General features: G+C 36.7%; 1 protein-coding gene across 25 annotated transcripts in view; it reads left to right on the top strand.

The window, feature by feature from the left end:
- LOC105486521 (kinase D interacting substrate 220) overlaps positions 1 to 19,485 on the top strand; it is a 118,397-nt gene that overhangs the window by 83,402 nt on the left and 15,510 nt on the right. For 8 of the 25 annotated variants that reach the window (XM_071076194.1, XM_071076193.1, XM_024794323.2 and 5 more), the window contains exons 23-24: positions 4,983 to 5,161; positions 6,574 to 6,797. In XM_071076194.1, the coding sequence (XP_070932295.1) occupies positions 4,983 to 5,161; positions 6,574 to 6,797 (403 nt within the window). Of the gene's footprint in view, positions 1 to 4,982; positions 5,162 to 5,783; positions 6,021 to 6,573; positions 6,798 to 8,939; positions 9,054 to 9,803; positions 9,861 to 16,880; positions 16,914 to 19,485 lie in introns of those variants that run through there. The other 17 variants (XM_024794320.2, XM_024794319.2, XM_024794318.2 and 14 more) reach the window with 4 other exon arrangements.

Raw genomic sequence — 19,485 nt, 5'->3', positions numbered from 1 at the left:
GGCTAGGAAATAGTGTGGGTAGCATAGTCTTCATTTTCTTAATTGACTACTTTATATTAAGCTGTTTGATTTAAAAGCTTTTGGATGTAGGCCTGATGTTGAGATCATTATTTTAGTGGTTAACTTTTATCTGCGGCTAACATCGTACTCAATAGTGAAAGACTGAAATTATCCCTCCTAAGTTACAAGAACAGGACAAGGATGCCTGCTGCTATGAACAAATGCTTGTGTCCTGCCAAAATTTTTTATGTTGAAGCCCAAACCCCCAGTATGACATTATTTAGAATTGGTACCTTTGGGAGATAATTAGGTTTAGATGAGGTCATGAGGGTGGAATCCTCGTATGGGATTAGTGCCCTTCTAAGAAGAAACTAGAGAGCTTCTCTCTCTCTCTCTCTGTAGTGTCCTTGATGTCAGGACATAGGAAGGGGATCATCTGCAAACCAAAAAGAAGGCCCTTAACAGAATCTTACCCTCTGGCACTTTGATCTCTGACTTCCAGCCTCTGTAACTTCAAGAAATAAATGTCTGATCTTTAAGCCATCCAGCCTATGGTATTCTGCTATAGCAGCCTGAGCTAACTAAAATACCCACTTTCACCACAGCTATTCAACATTGCACTAGAAGCTTTAGCCATTGCAATTGGACTAGCAAAATAAATAAAAGAATCCAAATTGGATGATTCTTCTATATATAGAAACATCCCAACGAGCCCACAAGAAAGCTGTTAGAGCTAATTAATCAGCAGGTACAGATCAACACACAAAAATCAGTTGTGTTTCTGTACACCTTCAGTGAACAATCTGAAAGGAAATTAAGGAGGCAGTTCATTTTACAGTAGCATCTAAAAGAATAAAATACCTCAGAATAACTTTAACCAAGAAAGTTAAAGACTTGTACACTGACAACTAAAAACAATTGCCAAAAGAAATGAAAGATCTAAATAAGTGGGAAGACATCTTGTGCTTGTGGGTAGGAAGACTAAACGTCAGGATGTCAATACTCCCTGAAGTGATCTACAGATTTAATATTATACCTATCAAAATTCCAGTGGCCTTTTTTTGCAGAAACAGAAAACTGATCCTTAAGTTCATATGCAATTGCAAGATACCTCCTGCTCGGCTAATTTTTGGTATTTTTATTAGAGACGGGGTTTCACCGAGCTAGCCAGGATGGTTTGGATCTCCTGACCTCGTGATCCACCCGCTTCGGCCTCCCAGAGTACTGGGATTACAGGCGTGAGCCACCACGCCCGGCCCGGGTTTTTGCCTTTTCACAGATGGCAGTGGGCGTGTAAATGGACTCCATTTTATCTTTGTTTCTGACTTTTTGGCTGCAATGCCAAGTGGCTGTTTTCTGTCTGTGTTCTGTCTGCCTCCCAGAATCTCCAAAGTGTTCTGTGCATGGATAGTATTTAATAAATGGGCATTCACTGGTAGAAAGTATTTGAGAGACTATTAGAAGGTAAATTTGTTTCAAGGTAATAAAATTATAAGGCATTTAAGAGTTTTCTCTTTAAATTTTTAAAGAAAATGTGTCTTATTTTTTAACACCCTACTAAATAATGACATTATTAGGCAGCTACTTTTAGATAAAATGTGATAAATAATACCTTCTTCATAAATTCTGCTCTAAGAATCTGTTTATATTTTGATTTAAAATAGAAGTCTTTTATGTAATTTAAAACCTCATTTTGAATGGAAGTGATATGAATAGTTTATGCAATTTCTGCCAAGGAATTAATATGGACTTTGTTTAAACCACTGTCATTTATAATCAAAATGCTTTTAACTTACATTGATGTTGGCATTAACAAGTATTGCTAGATTGGTAGCATAGAAGGAAATTGCATTTAGACTTACTAGGAGCTCATTGGTGCCTGAGGTTTTATAACGCTTTCTTTGGGCCATTTAACTGCTGGCAACTTTAATTCACATGATTCATAATACTGGAAATTTAAATTCACTCTTAATTGAAAAGTGAAGTTACTTAAATTCTTTAAATGCTAACCTTTGGAAAAATATCTGAAAAGTAAAGGCACATATGATTTTGATGGCCCACTGCCAAAAGATTATCATTTACATAAATATCTCTTTCAGCAGAAGAGTTTAATGTATTGAGCTCAGAAGGTTAGAATAGAGACTTCAATCTGGAAGCCAGCAGTAGCCTGTTGGCTTGTGAACAGCAGCATTGTTCATCATACTGAGAACACTGTTGCATTCAGGCAGAAGCAGAGCTGGCATTAAAATGCAGTTAATTTGTTTCATGTGACTTGTCAGCTGTGTGTTTTTATCTAAATCTTTCTAGCTTCTCTTTTTAGTATTTTGTGTTCAACTCCTGAAATAGATGAACTACCTATTTAACTGTTTAAGCTCTGATTTTATCGCCACTTGCAACCATTCTACAGGTTTTCCATTTCATTTTAAATATATTTAATAATCAGTTTGAACACGATTTTAGTGTATTAAAAGTAACCCCATCTCACATGGCTTTTCTGTCTTGTGCATGTGTCTGTGTCTGTAAAAGGAACTTTCTGAAATTAATTAAGATAAAATTGCTACCCTTATTTTCTCACCAGCATCCTATTCTCTTCTTGTTTGCTAATTGTGTTCTCTGGATTTTTCCCTTAGATGACTTTTAATATTTGGCTACTAGCCAAGTATTGGGTCTGAGCAGTAAAGTGCTAGTCCCAAAGAAATGCTATAACTGTTACTAACATTAGAATAAGATTCCCATTTCACTTTTTGAAGAGCATGAGAATCTTACTGCTCCTCTGCAACTGTGCTCACTTAGTTTAATCAAACAGGTAATATTCTTGTTTAATTGGAAAGATATATCCAGTGATTTTTAAAGAACTTTTTGAGGTATAATTGACATGCAATAAACTGCCATGTTTAAATTGACCGATCTCAGGAGTTTGATAAATGTGTATACCCACAAAGTCACCACCACAATCAAGAGAGTGAATGTTTCCATCAGTTCCAAAATTTTCCATCTGTTCCTTTGAAACCCTCCCTTGCCCCCCTCCTGCCTCACATTCCTAACTTCACAGCAAACCCTGGTCTGCATTGATACTTTAGATTGGTTTGCATTTTCTAGTTTTATAGAAATGAAAACATACTGCTCTGCACTCTTTGTTGGCTGGATTAATTTATTGAGAGATTCATCCATGTTCTTTGTATCAGTAGTTCATTTTTTTTTATTAGTGCTGAGTAATATTCCATTGTGTGGATATACCACCATTTATTTATCCTTCCATCTGTTAGTGGACATTTGGGTTGTTTCTAGTTTTCTCATGTACCCCTTGTCTTTTAACTTCTCTTTCTTTTTCTTCTCTTTATCCCTCAGTGATTTGTTCTTGCTTACTGCCTTAGATCAGGAATTGTCAACATTTGACCATTTTCGACCTACAAAAACTACGGTTTCATACAGTAGTGTTTAATAAATGTTTTTAAATGAATATTACTTATTTTTACATTCAAGAGTCTCTGCGTGATACAGAATTGTTTACATATTGCTTGAACTCAGTTATACAAAACATTCCGCATAATAAAAGACTAAGTGACATATTAGCAGGTGTTGTGTCTGATTGGCAAAAGTATATGTTTTTCCTGTCTGGTTTTCTGTCTTGTGTATACACGTATCTAGTAAGCATATATTACTTTTACAATAGGAAACAAAACCCTTTTTAAAAAAGGAAAAACCTATACTAACTTTTTTTTAATTTGTGTAATTTATTTATAAGTTCTTCATTTCTTGTTTTCTTTGCAAAGGAAAAACCATGGTATTCTATTTAAAAAGCATGGGTTTCAGAACCAGTCAGATTCTCTTCCCTAGTTGTGTGACTTTGGGCAGTCTGTTTAATCTGTCTGAGGCCACTGTCGTCGTCTGTAAAGCGATAACTCAGTGAATCTTCACTGAGCGTAGCCAGCTTAGGTGACCTGGAGCATATGACACGCCTGTGCATGTGCGGCTCTCCTTCCTGTTTCCCCACCCACGTCCTGCCGTGGCCAAAGGCAGTAGAATTCTGGCTGTACACATTGTTACCTTTTTTTGTAACCATACTACTTTTTTGAGTTTCTTTCTCTTTTATTAAAAAAAAATTTTAGACTGGGTGAGGTGGCTCATGCCTGTAATCCCAATAGGGAAGCTGAGGTGAATGGATCGCTTGAGTCCAGGAGTTCAAGAGCCTCCTGGGCAACATGGAGAAATCTTGTCTGTATAGAAAAATATAAAAATTAGCCAGGCTTGGTAGCATGAGCCTGTAGTTTTAGCTACTCCAGAGGCTGAGATGGGAGGATCACTTGAGCCAGGGAGGCAGAGGTTGCAGTGAGCCAAGATTGTGCCGCTGCACTCCAGCCTGGGTGGCAGAACAAGATTCTGTCTCAAAAATAAAAAAAAAAATTAAAAAAACCCTAAAAATTAAAAATAGATTTTTGGCTGGGCGTGGTGGCTCACACCTGTAATCCCAGCACTTTGGGAGATTGAGGTGGGTGGATCACCTTAGGTCAGGAGATCGAGACCATCCTGACTAACATGGTGAAACCCCATCTCTACTAAAAAATACAAAAACTAGCCAGGCGCGGTGGCGGGCGCCTGTAGTCCCAGCTACTCGGGAGGCTGAGGCAGGAGAATGGCGTAAACCCGGGAGGCGGAGCTTGCAGTGAGCTGAGATCCGGCCACTGCACTCCAGCCTGGGTGACAGAGCGAGACTCCGTCTCAAAAATAAAAAATAAAAAAAAATAAAAATAATAATAATAATACAAAAATTAGCCAGGTATGGTAGTACACACCTGTAATCCTAGCTACTCGGAAGGCGGAGGCAGGAGAATCGCTTGAACCTGGAGGCAGAGGTTGCAGTGAGCCGATGTGTAATCAGACCAAGATGTGTAATTGTTGTATAAGTAACTTCAGGTGACATGCAGAATTTGCCTTTCTAATAGTGACATTGATAACCTTTTTCATTGATTTCTTATTTGAAGAATATCAAAGAATATTCCAACAACTAAGGATGTTGAGCCACTGCTTGAAATTGATGGAGATATAAGAAATTTTGAGGTGTTTTTATCTTCAAGGACCCCAGTTCTTGTGGCTCGAGATGTAAAAGTCTTTTTGCCATGCACTGTAAACCTAGATCCCAAACTACGGGAAATTATTGCAGGTGGGTATTAGTAGTAAATTTCATTTTTCATCTGAAGTCCTAATAATTTTTCATGTTTCTAACTTATTTGTATACATTTCTCCTGCTCTATGAAAAACCAAGAGGTATTAAACTAAGCACTACACAGAAAAAATAATGAAATTAAAGATTAGGAGTCTTGGTATCCTTTTGAGAATGTAAAGAAAATCCCGTTAGTATTTGTGGAACTCACTTTATTATGATCCCTGTCCCCCACCCCTCGCGCCCCTGCCCAAGTCCTTACTTTGGAACTTTGGAATTGGATTTCTTTTAACATACAGTCATGACTTCATGATGTCCATCCATTGTAATTTCCCTGTCACCAGTCTTCGGTTCTTAATAGGGATCTCTATCCAGAGAAGTAAGAAAATCTTTATATTACTTTTCAGATATTAACTTAAATCTGGGGACTAGAGCTTCAGGGTAGTGACATTAAGGCTTTGAAATAAATGAAGTTCTGGAGGTACCACTCTGTGCACATGCACACACATAAAACCTTCATTGAAACAGTCTTTTGTATAACCTGGCTCTGCTGACCTGCCTTTGAGTTTTCCAGGAACTGTGAAGAGATCACCTTAAACTACTTCTGTATTCTGTTTTCTAGGTACCTGTTACAAGGCTGATGTCAAAGGATATTACATGGCTGTGGAATTTGTTATTGTTGTTCAGAGGTGGATCAGTCTCATAATTTGCAAACCCACAGTCTTTGCTAACATTGTATGTGTTAATACCCAATATGAGTTATTAATAGTTGATAACATTATGAATCAAAAGAATTGTTAGAATATCTTAAATCCTTTAAGAGTTAGAGATGAGTCAGTAGTTCTTTTTTTTTTTTTTGAGATGGAGTCTCGCTCTGTCGCCCAGGCTGGAGTGCAGTGGCCGGATCTCAGCTCACTGCAAGGTCCACCTCCCGGGTTTACGCCATTCTCCTGCCTCAGCCTCCCGAGCAGCTGGGACTACAGGCGCCCGCCACCTCGCCCGGCTAGTTTTTTTTGCGTTTTTTAGTAGAGACGGGGTTTCACTGTGTTAGCCAGGATGGTCTCGATCTCCTGACCTTGTGATCCGCCCGTCTCGGCCTCCCAAAGTGCTGGGATTACAGGCTTGAGCCACCGCGCCCGGCGAGTCAGTAGTTCTAATAACTGAAGAGAAGAATCCAGATATTGGTGACTTCGAATGGTGAAAAAGCTTTTATGCAAAGTAGCTGGGCACTTCTCACTGAAAGGCCTGTGAGTTTTTAAGATTTTCTGTCTTCTTTTTTAATCTAGTTGGAATCCCTGGCAAGAGTGATAAAGTCATGTTTCTGCCTGGTAACTAAAGAAGAATGTGATAATTGGACTAATTCCTAATGTCCTGTTTTCTCTTGCCTTGTGGGGTCTGATTGAATCTTTCAGATGTTCGCGCTGCCAGAGAGCAGATCAGTATCGGAGGACTGGCGTACCCGCCGCTCCCTCTACATGAGGGTCCTCCTAGGGCACCATCAGCGTACAGCCAGCCCCCATCTGTGTGCTCTTCCACGTCCTTCAATGGGCCCTTCGCAGGTGGAGTGGTGTCACCACAGCCTCACAGCAGCTATTACAGTGGCATGACGGGCCCTCAGCATCCCTTCTACAACAGGGTAAGGAAGTTGGAGGCAGCTTTATTTTTAAGAATTTGTTCCAGGGACACCTCAGTTTTCTGCTTGTAGATTCTGTTACTGTTGTAAAACTGTGCTTTGGCTTTAACATAGGAAAAATGTAAAGTTTGAATGTAAAATATAGGAGTTTTTGGAAATCAAAATAATTTAGAATTTTAATGTGTTCTAGATCTCAAGAGGGTCTGAATATTAGATATTTTTTTCTTTTATTTAGTTTCTTGATAAGTAAATGGACTCCATAGGGTCAACAGTGACTGTCCTATGCTTCAAAGGAATCTGTTTCTTTGTTTATAAACATATATAACAAATATTCTATTTGTTATATCTTGTATAATAGCTTATATTGGCATTTAAAACAATGATAAACTTAAATTCTTCCAGTAGTTTAGTAAACCTATACTTAATATGCTTTTGTCTTTTAAATATGAGATGATAATGGGAAGGTACTGCTATGAAACTCAGATGTTTTTCCAAATAGTAGCACTATAGCCTATTTTTAGAGTTTTATGTTATCTTCAGTCATCTATACTTTTTTACTTAATATAAATAAGATAATTTCCTAGATGAAAAGATGAAATGCAACTAATTATCAGTGGTATTCAGGCCCTGTCAAGTTTAGTAGGCCCAAGCTATATTCTCACTTTAATGACCTCAAACACTAACATTTCCTGTAGGAAAATGGAGCATGAACTTGGGGTTACACTTTTTGGAACTGTTCTCTTAAGATGCATTGCAATTTCTTATTTTGCTGTCTCCCTCTTTAGTCTAATTCGAGAAAACATAGGACCTAGTTAGTCATAGAAGCCTAGTGCCTAAACTGCCTGCGTAAATGCATTTCATATGAGCTGGGAAGAAAGAGAATGTAGAATAAAGATGACAAAGAAAGGATTCTAGAATTTAAACTTTCAGTTTTTGAAAAATGTTGCCCATATAAGTAATTAGGTACTGTTTAAAGAGGCCCTAGAAATGTTACTCCGTTTTTCTATTTGGACAAGGAGACAAAGGTGGAATAATAGCATTTTATCATGTATTCCATCTTTTAAAATTTAACTGTGTGGTAGGCAGTGTGAAATGCAGGGTTTTATTTACCATTCTTAAAATCTGCTGTGTAAGTTTACATACAATAGCTCTGTTGATGCCAACTGAAAATTTGAAACCAAGAAGCTTATTTTAAAAAACTAAAGATTACCTTACCATCTAGCCTGAGATACTATGTTCACTAATTTCATGAATAACAATAATGTAATCATGCTTTAATAGTATTTTATCATTTTTAAAAACATTTACAGTTTTCTTTTGTTTTTAAATCTAGCTACTTTTCGCTGTAGTTATTTAAGATTTTTTAGTCTTAAAGTTGAAAGCAGAATAATTCTTCTAAGCTGGCAGGAGTAAAAAGGGTGGGCAACATTTCACCTCATGTAACAAAACTTCATGAACTGCAGTCTTTATGTTTAGCCCATATAATTTGATATCTTCTGTTTATATGAAACTGGTTACAAATGCATGCCATTGTTATAAATCTCACACAAACAGTGGATTCCCCACCTATTTGTTGTTGTTGTTGTTGTTGTTGTTGTTTTTTTAAATATGCTTGCTTATTTAGGATATAAACTCCAGGGTGTAAACTAGAGGTGAACTCCAGGAACTTGTAATAACATTATTCTTGGAATTTGTGCCAGGGTGTTCTCATATATTCCAGACTTATTTTGGTCTTATTTAGGCTAATCTCTTTTATTGGTGAGGAATAGTATTAAGATTCCAGTCTGCTTCTTTTAAAAAGATGATGAGTTAATATTGGTTAAGTCACTTAGAACCTGACAGATGGTAAGCTTGTAAACATATTAAATATAGAGAAACTCGTGTCAAACTGTAAAGTGCAAAACTTTAGTTGCTCATTTTTCTAAAAAAAGCTTACATGAAATGACCAATATAAAAATGTAAGTAATATGTCTTAAGTTTGAGTTTAGTATCTTATGGAATATGAGTGAGGCTTTTTTTTTTCTTTTGTTTTGTCATTTGCATTAAAATTTTGGAGTTGTGTGTTACTGGTTTCATTTGAAAAATCTCATTACACTTTCATTTCTGTAATTGTTTACCCCTTTTTTGTTACGTGTTTTTCCCTAGCCATTCTTTGCCCCATACCTTTACACGCCAAGGTATTACCCTGGCGGCTCCCAACATCTCATCTCACGTCCATCAGTAAAAACGAGTTTGCCCAGAGATCAGAACAATGGCCTAGTAAGTATATAAAAGGGTAACGAAAATATTAATTTAATAATAAACATAGATAGCATTGGAGATTTGCTTATTTCCTTTACATAGTAAAAGAGTACAAGTTATTTTATACATAGTTTTAAGAAATATAACCTATTACTAACATAAAATGTATTTGTTTTCATTTCTGGTAAATGTCTATGGAAGGAAAACGACTAGCAGTCTCAGAAAATAAGTGTTGACTTGTTTATAACCAGAACTTTCTGGCTTGTAAATATAGTGTTTACTACCAAAACTTTTAAAACTAAGCCTTTACATTTGGTAATTTCTAATATCTTTGTAAAGAACATGTGTATACAGTACCTTTATAGTGTATATATATATTAGCACCATGATATAAAAAATAGAGGATGTATTGAAGGAAGAACATTTTAGTCAAATGACAGGAATTAAACAAGATAAGGGAAATTCTTCCAATGAGCTATTGAATCTAATAAAAGACATTTGTGCCCAAAATATTAGAGGTTCCTGATGATAAAAGTAATAATTTAAAAAAAGAAACTCTCTATTAATATATTTTTATAAATCAGAAGGCAAAAAGCTACAGCACTTACACTGCTGTTTATTTTGTAAAGTGTTGTGCAGGGAAGATCTGTTCACATAAACTGTTGAGTTTCAGTGTCATGTATTATTTTACCATCATGTTCATTTGTCTTCACAGTTTGGCTCCCCTCTTCCCCTTTTCACCCACACTCTCCTGTTTTGTGTTGTTAGGAAGTTATCAAGGAGGATGCTGCTGAGGGGCTTTCTTCACCCACAGACTCCTCGAGGGTAATGGAGTAGTCCTGTGGTGTGGATCGCTGGCATCTCATTGCTTCTGCCTCAGTAATGACTGTCTTAATTGTGATGATAGCAGCTCACTAACTCTGCATTTGTGGTGTGATGAGCAGCTAGTATAGAGTAGCTGAATGCTAATAATTATGGTTCATGAATTAATTAAAAAGCGGATGTTTAACTTCACTCATTTCCTCCTGCTTTTCCCCTTTTTCAATACATGGGATGGGTTTTTTTGATTCTCCAATAAGGAAGGGCTTTTTCTAGCAGCTGTCAGGGGTGTTCAGTTGGTAGTATTTGCTCCTTATTGTGAGCTCTAGCTTTGCCTTTGACTGTTTCTGTTAAGCCTGTAGTTGGTATTACACATGTGGAATATTTTAGAAAAGTATCCAGTGTTAGCCTTGAGACTACAAAAAGACACGAGCTAGATGATCTAGACCAAAAATGCATCTTTAGTAACTCAATCTTGGTGTCTACATTTAGTTAAGTCTTAGTCTGAGTTTTAGTGCAGTACTATAGTACTTTTCTTTACCTATATATTTGTTAAAATAAATTTTCCAGATAAACAGATCATTCAGCATGTAAAAGAAATTATTTATTTATTTTTTGCCAACACCTTAAGGTAGGTTTCTTTAAAACAAAACAAAACAAACAAACAAACCTTGTAGAGGGAATCACTTCATAAATTACTGTATAAGTGGCTGGGCGCAGTGGTTCACACCTGTAATCCCAGCACTTTGGGAGCCTGAGGTGGGTGGATCACTTGAGGTCAGGAGTTCGAGACCAGCCTGGCCAACATGGTGAAACCCCGTCTCTACTAAAAAAAAATACGAAAATTAGCCAAGCGTGTGGTGGGCACCTATAATCCCAGCTGCTTGGGAAGCCGAGGCAGGAGAATCGCTTGAACCTGGGAGGTAGAGGTTGCAGTGAGCTGAGATCACACTGCTGCACTCCAGCCTGGGCGACAAGAGCGAGACTTGGTCTCAAAAAAAAAACCTACTATATAAGGCTTCGTACCTAATAAGAAATAAGTTTGTAATGAGCTTTAAAATCTTCATTTAGAGCCCGGGCGACAGAGTAAGACTCTGTCTCAAAAAAAGAAAAAAAGAACCCAGTTTGTATTTTAACTTCAGTTGTTTTATTTATAGACTATGCTACACCCATGTAATATGGTCAGTTTAGCCTATAGCTGTGCTGAAATGTGGCATAGCAGTTAGAGTTAACATGGTGAAATATTGCATCCTAAGTTTATCTGTAATTTTTAACTTAAAACATGCAGTTTGGCAGGCAGTAGGTTTTTTTTTTTAGATAGAGTTTCACTCTTTCGGTCAGGCTGGAATGCAGTGGTGCCATCTCTGCTCACTGCAGCCTCAGCCTCCCAGTTTCAAGTGATTCTCCTGCCTCAGCCTCCTGAGTTGCTGGGATTACAGGCACCCGCCACCATGCCTGGCTAATTTTTGTATTTTTGTAGTAGCGACGGGGTTTCACCTTGTTGGCCAGGCTGGTCTCAAACTCCTGACCTTGTGATCTGCCCACCTCGGCCTCCCAAAGTGCTGGGATTACAGGTGTGAGCCACCGTGCCCAACCAGCAATATTTTTTTAACTTTAATTTCCTTGGAGTTAATGTTAGTAAGATAGAAAAAGAGAACCGTTGTGCTTTCATTGAGAGATTGATTCTTTTAAAGTCATTAACGTTTCAGCTGAAGTGTTTAAGTGACTTCAATTATCCGCAGTAAACTACAATAATGCTCTTTAGTGCTTATGGAATCTTTATGGGTCATCATCATTATATGCAAGAATGACCTTTAGTTTAGTCAGAGAGCCTTTAGCATATAGATTCATTGCATGCAATTCAATTCTCCGAGCTAAAATTCCTCAGCAAATTTTTGAAGAAAATCAGATACTGTGAAGAAGTTAATGGCCTTAATGACACAGACATGCTGACATAGTAGCTATTCCCATGCTCAAGAATGTAGACAAATACATGTCATTAAAAGGTGTCTAGTTTTTTTTTAGGGACCAGTAAAGGAGCATTAGGCAAATTTTGAAATGAGTTTTTGGAGAAGGGGAAATCATGTGATTCGTGAGATGTGTTTAGAAGCTCAGCAAAGGTGCACTCTGCATATATTAGTGACTTTGTCTAGTAAAATAACCATATCATTTGCTTTTATTTTACTATGAAAAGATCACTTTATGATTAGTATAGCAAATAATAGATGCTTACTAAGCTTCCTTTGCTTTTAAGAAATTAACAATGACAATAGCATGTAAAATTTGTTTTGTTGAAGCCTAGAAAAAGTAAGTAGTCACTTAGTTCAATGTCAGATTGAAAGCTGTGGTGGAAAGGCAAAGAATCAGTACATGGGAACATTGCCAGAACTTCGTAGTTGGACCAACAGAGAGTACCTAATAGAAGAGTATGTAGCCCATCAAGCCCTGTAGCAGAAAACTGTTTCTGGACAATGGGACTTCCCGTTGGTCCCATCTCTGCTCAGTCAGCTGTCCCTGTACAAAGCTTGTAGAAAAGTCAAGAGCTACACAAACGTCTTTGGACAAATTGTCATGTCACAGGGTAATGTGTTAAGAAAGCCAGACCATGAGGGGTTAACCAGCTATGGTCTTTTCAAAATAGAGGTGATCCCTGTATATATATGTGTGTGTATGTGTGTGTGTGTGTGTGTGTGTGTATATATATATATATATATATATATATATATATATATATATATATATATTTGCCATGAGGAACATCTGAATCACCTTTATAAATTAGATCCTTATAAAAATAATTGAGTTTTCTCACATTAAGGAACATTGTAGTGCTTATATACCTTGTGAAGTCCAGGCAGGGACTTCTCAGATAAATTATAGATATATCCAAGTGTTCCACAGAAGTGAAGATTTATATAAATAAAATATAATATAAATAATATATATTATAAAATATTTATATTAATATATAACATATTTATATTATATACTATATAAGAAATAATATATTAATATATTAATATAAAATATGTTAATATAAATATATTAATAATATAAATCCTCACTTCTGTGAAACATTTGGATATATCTATAAGCCTCCATACTAGCTTTTAAAAAATAATTGTATAATAGAGCAAAAATATATGCCAAATCTTATGAAACCAGGTTAAAAAATTAGTACTATATGCAAGACATGCTCCCCCGAATATCAGGGCTAGAAAGGAACAGTGTTTTTCAAACTTCCAAAGCATGGAAGCTGTTAGAAATGAACTCTTAATCAAAACTCCAGTTTATAAAACCAATAAACGCAGAATCCTGGCACCCACATTACACTTGCCTTCCCTCTTGAGGGTCCCCCAGGAGTGCTCGTCTCCACATGGCACAGATGGAACGTGTGAGACTTACTTGAGGGACACAGGAAGGGGTGCCAGATTTGGAACTAGAATGCAGGAGACCGTGGCGCTCACCACCATGCTGGTGGCTCCGCCCCGTTCGTCCTGAGCATGACTTAGTCAGGTGTTTGGTCTTTTGAGGTAAACAGACCCTGAGGATGAGCTCTTTGCCTTGGACACATTACTTCACACCTCTGATTCTCAGCTTTCTCACCAGGAAAAGCAGACCCGCCTCATAGGTCTGATTTAAGGATTAGTCAGCCTTAGCATACTTCAAGTACTTTATTATTATTATTATTATTATTATTATTATTATTACTACTGCTACTACTGCCCAAAGGCCAGAATCCATGGAGCTTTAAAGATGCAGAACTCAGACTGTTTTTGGTTAAATCATCTTTGTCTCAGTCATGGGAGTGGCGTACAAATACTCCAATCAATTTAGATTCACACAGACTTTTTAATCTGTTGATGCTTCTTAGGCCTAAAGGTGTTAATCGGTTTGTTTTCTTAGAATTTAGAAGAATTTCTAGGTTATTTGAATACTTCATACACTTTACAATTTTGAAAGCTTTCCAGGGATATTTTCATTGGTGCCTTTACCTTCTTTGAGTCCAGTTCCCACTAGGAAATGGCAGCATTCACACCATTCTGTGACCCTGCCGAAGCGAAGGACCCAGTATTGAGGGCCTGTGTCCGGCCAGGTCTCCTCAGTGGCATGTTATTCTGTCATCTCAAAGAGTTGCTCTAAAAGCTCTGTGGTCTGGCTTAATTTAAGGTATGCTGCTCCTGGTGGTAACTGTTTCATTGAAAAGCGCATGTTCAAAGGAGCAATAAAGCATTTCTTCATTCTTTCATTTTTCCCTGAATTATTTTACAATGAGTACCACAGATGCTTGTGTGATCAATTCAACAAATACTTATTGAGTGTAAGAGGCGCTGTTCTCATGGGATACAGCAGTGAACAAAACTGATGAAAATCCTGCCTCACAGAGTGTGGACCTGAAGGCCACCCAAGGAATTATCAGTTCTATGAAGTCATTCTTTCTTGACCTCCTCAGCCACAGGGTTTACTGGTTACCTTTGGACAGCTTTATTTAGATGACTTTTATACCCTGTTGAGAAAGCATGACAATAATTAGCACAAAGTTTAATCATAAAGAATTTCAGAACTGCAAAGGCAGTGTTAACACAGTATCATGATCTCCAGTGTGCTGTTACCTTTACCTTTAGATGTTGATGAAAACTATTGAATGAAGATATTAAAACTGAAAGTCTTGGTTTTCATCAAACAGGATCCAGTCAGTGGAGTGACCAAGTAAAAAGTGAAAACAAGTCCCCATGGGAGGATTCCTGCAGCAATCCCTGCGCAGTCCCCATGTGGTGGCTCCTGCAGCAATCCTGCACTTTGGAAGGCTGAGGAAGGAGGATGACTTGAGCCCGAAAGTTCAAGACCAGCCTGGACAACATAGCAAGATCGTTACTTAAAAAAAAAAAAAAAAAAAAAAAAAAAATTAGCCAGGCAGGGCATGGTAGTGCACACCTGTAGTCCCCCTGCTTGAGAGGCTGAGGTGAGAGGATCAGTTTAGTGCCAAGATCACACCACTGCACCCTCAGCCTGGTGACAGAGCAGATCTTGTCTCAAAAAAAAAGCGGGGCTCACCTGTAGAGAATTTTTATTTTCGCCACTGATTTAGAAGTTCAAGCTGTCTCTCATTGTTCAGGAGAAGACGTGGACAAGAAAGTTAAAGGTGCCATAGGTAGGGAGCCAAAGGCATTTCAGGTTGTGTTTAGGCTTCAGGCTCAGGACAGGTGCTCCCTGTCAGCTCTCAGTGACTTTGCACAGTAGCCTCAACCAGCTTTAACACCATTCACACTTTTAAAAGTGTCTTAGAAGTGAATTTGTACTATTCTGTTTGAATTTGGAAAAGTATTTGCCCATTTTTGCCTTTTATTAAAGTATAGTGAAAAATTGTCTTCACTTCCCACTTGAAAGTCTTTGTACCAGACTTCAACTCAAGAGAACTTTTTTTCCTAAACAATTTTCAGCTAAATTGATTGGGATATTTTCACAGAAATAATATTACAGTAAAGTTATGAAATCCTAGAGTACGGTTAAAAGTTTAAAAATACAAAATTATGTTCATTGCAGTAGTTTAGTACTTGTGTTTTTATTTTGCTTTTTTTCATTTTGGTTTGTTTTTTTGAGACAGAGTCTCATTCTGTCACTCAGGCTGGACACAATCTCAGCTCACTGCAACCTCTGCCTCCTGGACTGAAGTGATTCTCCTGCCTCAGCGTCCCGAGTAGCTGGGACCCAGGCATGCGCCACCACACAATGAAAAATTAGCCCAGCTAATTTTTGTACTTTTAGTAGAAACAGGGTTTAACCATGTTGGCCAGGCTGGTCTTGATTGCCTGACCTCAAGGCATCCACCACCGTGGCCTCCTAAAGTGTTGGGATTCCAGGTGTGAGCCACCATACCCTGCCAGTACTTGTGTTTTTTAAAAGATTGCTCTTAAAATGTAGTGTTATGCCTAATCAGCCAACTTTGACCTAGTATTTCTTAAGTAGCTTGAAGAGTAAGTTACATTTTCCAACCATTTCTTAAGTAGCTTGAAGAGTAAGTTACGTTTTCCAACCAGGTTAATAATTTTGTGCTTTCTTTTGTGTTTTGGATGTCTTGTAGTAAACTGTAATTTCCTTAGCACTCCTATTTTGGTATTTTTGCAAATCTCTACAGACAACTTTTTAAAAACCTATTTATAATAAGGTCAATAGTGTAAACTAGAAAACAGGGTTTCCACGAAGTGCTCCAGATACTGAATATGTTAAAAGAAAGACATCGGATGTTAGGCTAGCAAAACCCTGCCATTTAATGTGCTAAAAGAGTGTTGTAAATTAACTTTGGTACAAATTGCCAGTCATCTCTAGATCATTTTAAGCATTTTAAGAATATTTATCAGTCTAAGTACAGAAGAATAATTGCCAGCAGTGATTATTTGCTTTGGATTAGAGTTTTTAAAAATCCACCTCACTGAAATGGTTATGTTCATCACAGTTTGCAAGGGTTGTCTGTTTCTCGAGCTAGAAGCTCTTGGGGCCATTCTTATGAAATGATATTTAGCGCATCTATTGTGTGCCACATACCCAAAGAAGCAAAACTCAAATTTGAAAGTGTATTTCTGAACATGACCTATAATGTGGCTAGATATTTTATGATCATGCGATAGTCTAAGTAACTAAACCTTCTTATTCAGTATTTTTAAGTTAATGTTAAACTTGCATATAGTAGGAATATTGACTTTTCATAGCCAATTTGATGTACCTCATTTTCTTATTAAATGTATGACTCATGATTTATTCTTCCAATACAAAAAAATATAATTTTTTAAGAGTGTAATTGTAAGATGACCAAGCACACGTGAGTGGAATGCAGCTACTGTAGGTGGGGGTGTGTATGCATGCACGTGTGCTCCTTGCTGTGTGCTGCTGTCCGTGGTCTGTTCAGAGTGAAGGGGACATAGGAGGAATGACCAAGCTCTGCCTGTGTGTATTAGACATTTATAGATGTGCATCGGATGCATTACTTTATGCTCTTGTCCTTCACTCTGTTTTATTCCTTCCTTAAAGCCATGTGACTCTGGGTTTAACAAACAGAGACAGGTACAGAAACTCTCAGTGAAATCTTACTTTTCTCATTAGACTACTAGAGGCAATCATTGGCGACTTCATGCTGGGCTGTCTATAAATCTGTGCTTGTTAAGGTGCCTTCTCTTTATTACTTTCTTCCAGCCATTGCATGGCACTCATTTCTGACTAATCAATTCTGTGCTTATTTAATACATTTACCAAAGATGATCATGTTTCAGAGTGTAGTTTTAATCTACTTAGAATACACAATGATATAGTTATCTCAAGGTCATTTCAGTATTTTGATAGCTTTACTTTTACCTGGAGAAATTCTGATCTGTGTAAATTCTGAAGTTTATTTTTAACAGTTTAAACACACTAATATCTTCTGCATTCGGCTTTCTGAATTAGAAAATTTTTTCAACAAATTCTGATGTTAAAATCAATATGCTAAAATGGTCTGTTCTTGACTTATAACAGATAATTGCAAGTAAGAATGCATGATAAACATTAAGATATTATCATTTGAACTAGTCTGTGTATTCTCAAAGTAATACGCTTAGTTTCTAGTAAGAATTTGCCTACTGAATTATTGAATATGCTTTTTGCCCTTTCCTTATCATTTTTGCACTCTTTCTCCTCCTTTTATGAGATTTCTACCCCAAAATTATTGGTTGTAAGATTCTTGTGGTTTCAAAATAATTTTCTTATTTGTGATTATTTTAGAAAAGGTCTAGTAGGTAATTACCATTTCTTCTTTATTCAAAGAAGCATATTATAACACATTAATTGATAATTTAGCTCTTGTATAAAGCCCAACTTATTATAAGAGTCAGACTATAGTTTTGATGGAATTACGAATATCTTAATGTCCATGTGTCTTTCTTTTCTTATAAAGCTTTTAAAAGTAATTCAGAGGTAACATATATATTCTACATAATCCCCAATGAAGAATAAAATATGCTTTAAAGTAACTGATAAATTGTAAAAGTTGTAAAAAGATTGTGAAAGTAACATCGGGTAGAGCTTTTTGCTTTAAAGGAAGAGGGCAGTATCTTTATTGATGTGTCTCTGTTGCTGAATTCTCAGCTTCTCCATGGACATAAAATTCTCTTCAGTATTTTACAATTTTCCCTCCAAAGCTGACAGTTAGTTTGATCCATGTCTATTATACTTGTCGTTTTTAGCACAATCAGAAGTAGAGAGATTTGGGGATTTTTGAAATAAAGTTTTTACTGTAAAATAATTTTAACCCTAAAGAAAAGATGCAAACAAATACTATTCTGTCAACGTAAACATCTTTCATAACTGTAGTATAATAATCAAAAGCAAAAATTAAAATTGTTTTAATACTATTAACTAAACTACAGACTTTATATGAATTTCAGCAACTTTTCCACAAATGTCATTTTTCTGGTCCAGGATTCAATTAAGTTGCATTTTATTTCTCCGTAGTCTGTTTTAATCTGTGACAGTTTCTTGATCTTTCCCTATCTTTCATGACCTTAATTAACACTTTTAAGGAATACTGGCTAATTATTTTGTGGAACGTCCCTCAATTTGGGTGTCTGATGTTTCCTCGTGATTAGAAGGGGACTATATATTGCTAGAAAACTGCAGGAGTGATGCTATGCCCTTCCCAGTGCATCAGAGTCGAAGGTTCATAATGTCCATAAGCCTTCCCACCACTGATGCTAACCTTGGTCACTTGGTCAAGGTGGCATCTGCCAGGTTTCAGCACTGTAAAGTTTTATTGTTCCTTCTATAACTAGTAAATATCTTGGAGGAGATACTTTGAAACTCTGCAGATATCCTGTTTCTGCTTATACTTTTGCCCATTAATTTTCGCTTCCATCTGTGGATCATGTGTACGCGCACTGTTACTGTGTTTGCCTAATGGTCATTTTCTGTTTTTCTCTTCTACATTTATTAATTGGAATTCTGCAAAGAAAAGCTGTCTCTGCTTCCTAATTAATTCACTTTTTTCAATTATTTAGTCATATTAGTATGGACTCATGGATATTTATTTTATCTGTGAGGCATAATCCAGTAAGATCATTAGTTATTTTGTCGATTAGACTATTTTTTGTGATTTTTTTGAAAACAAAAAATGTAAACAAGTGTAACTGTATCCAGAGCAAGGAGACTGTTTGAGGAATAAAAGCATTTGAAAGATAGGAAAGATAAATATGACTCAGCAATAAGAAGAAATGAAGGACTGGCATGTTACGACATGGTGGACCTTGAAAACATTGTTAAGCGAAAGAAGTTGGAAAAAGGAAAATAGGAAGTTATAAGACCTGATAATTTAGAGTTCTGGTTCAAGTTTACCACTAACTATTTGTTCTGTGACTTTGAAGTCCTAACTTTGACCAGGCTGATGCACCCTCTAAACCACAGTGGGCACAAGATGCATTTATCATTGACCACGGGCAGATGGTTTGTTAGCGTCCGCATTCCGAAAATGTTCTACTTCTAAATAAATACTAGACTTATTTATTATTTTGACTTTCTTTTTAAATGAGAACAAATTTTAATAGATGGTATTTACTTTCACGTGTGTTAAGAATTAATACTGTTGTTTTATATTTACATGATAATTTAA

Source organism: Macaca nemestrina, chromosome 13, assembly GCF_043159975.1.
Source record: "Macaca nemestrina isolate mMacNem1 chromosome 13, mMacNem.hap1, whole genome shotgun sequence".
NCBI classification, from domain to species: Eukaryota; Metazoa; Chordata; class Mammalia; order Primates; family Cercopithecidae; genus Macaca; species Macaca nemestrina.
This window is presented reverse-complemented; position numbering and strand designations above follow the sequence as displayed.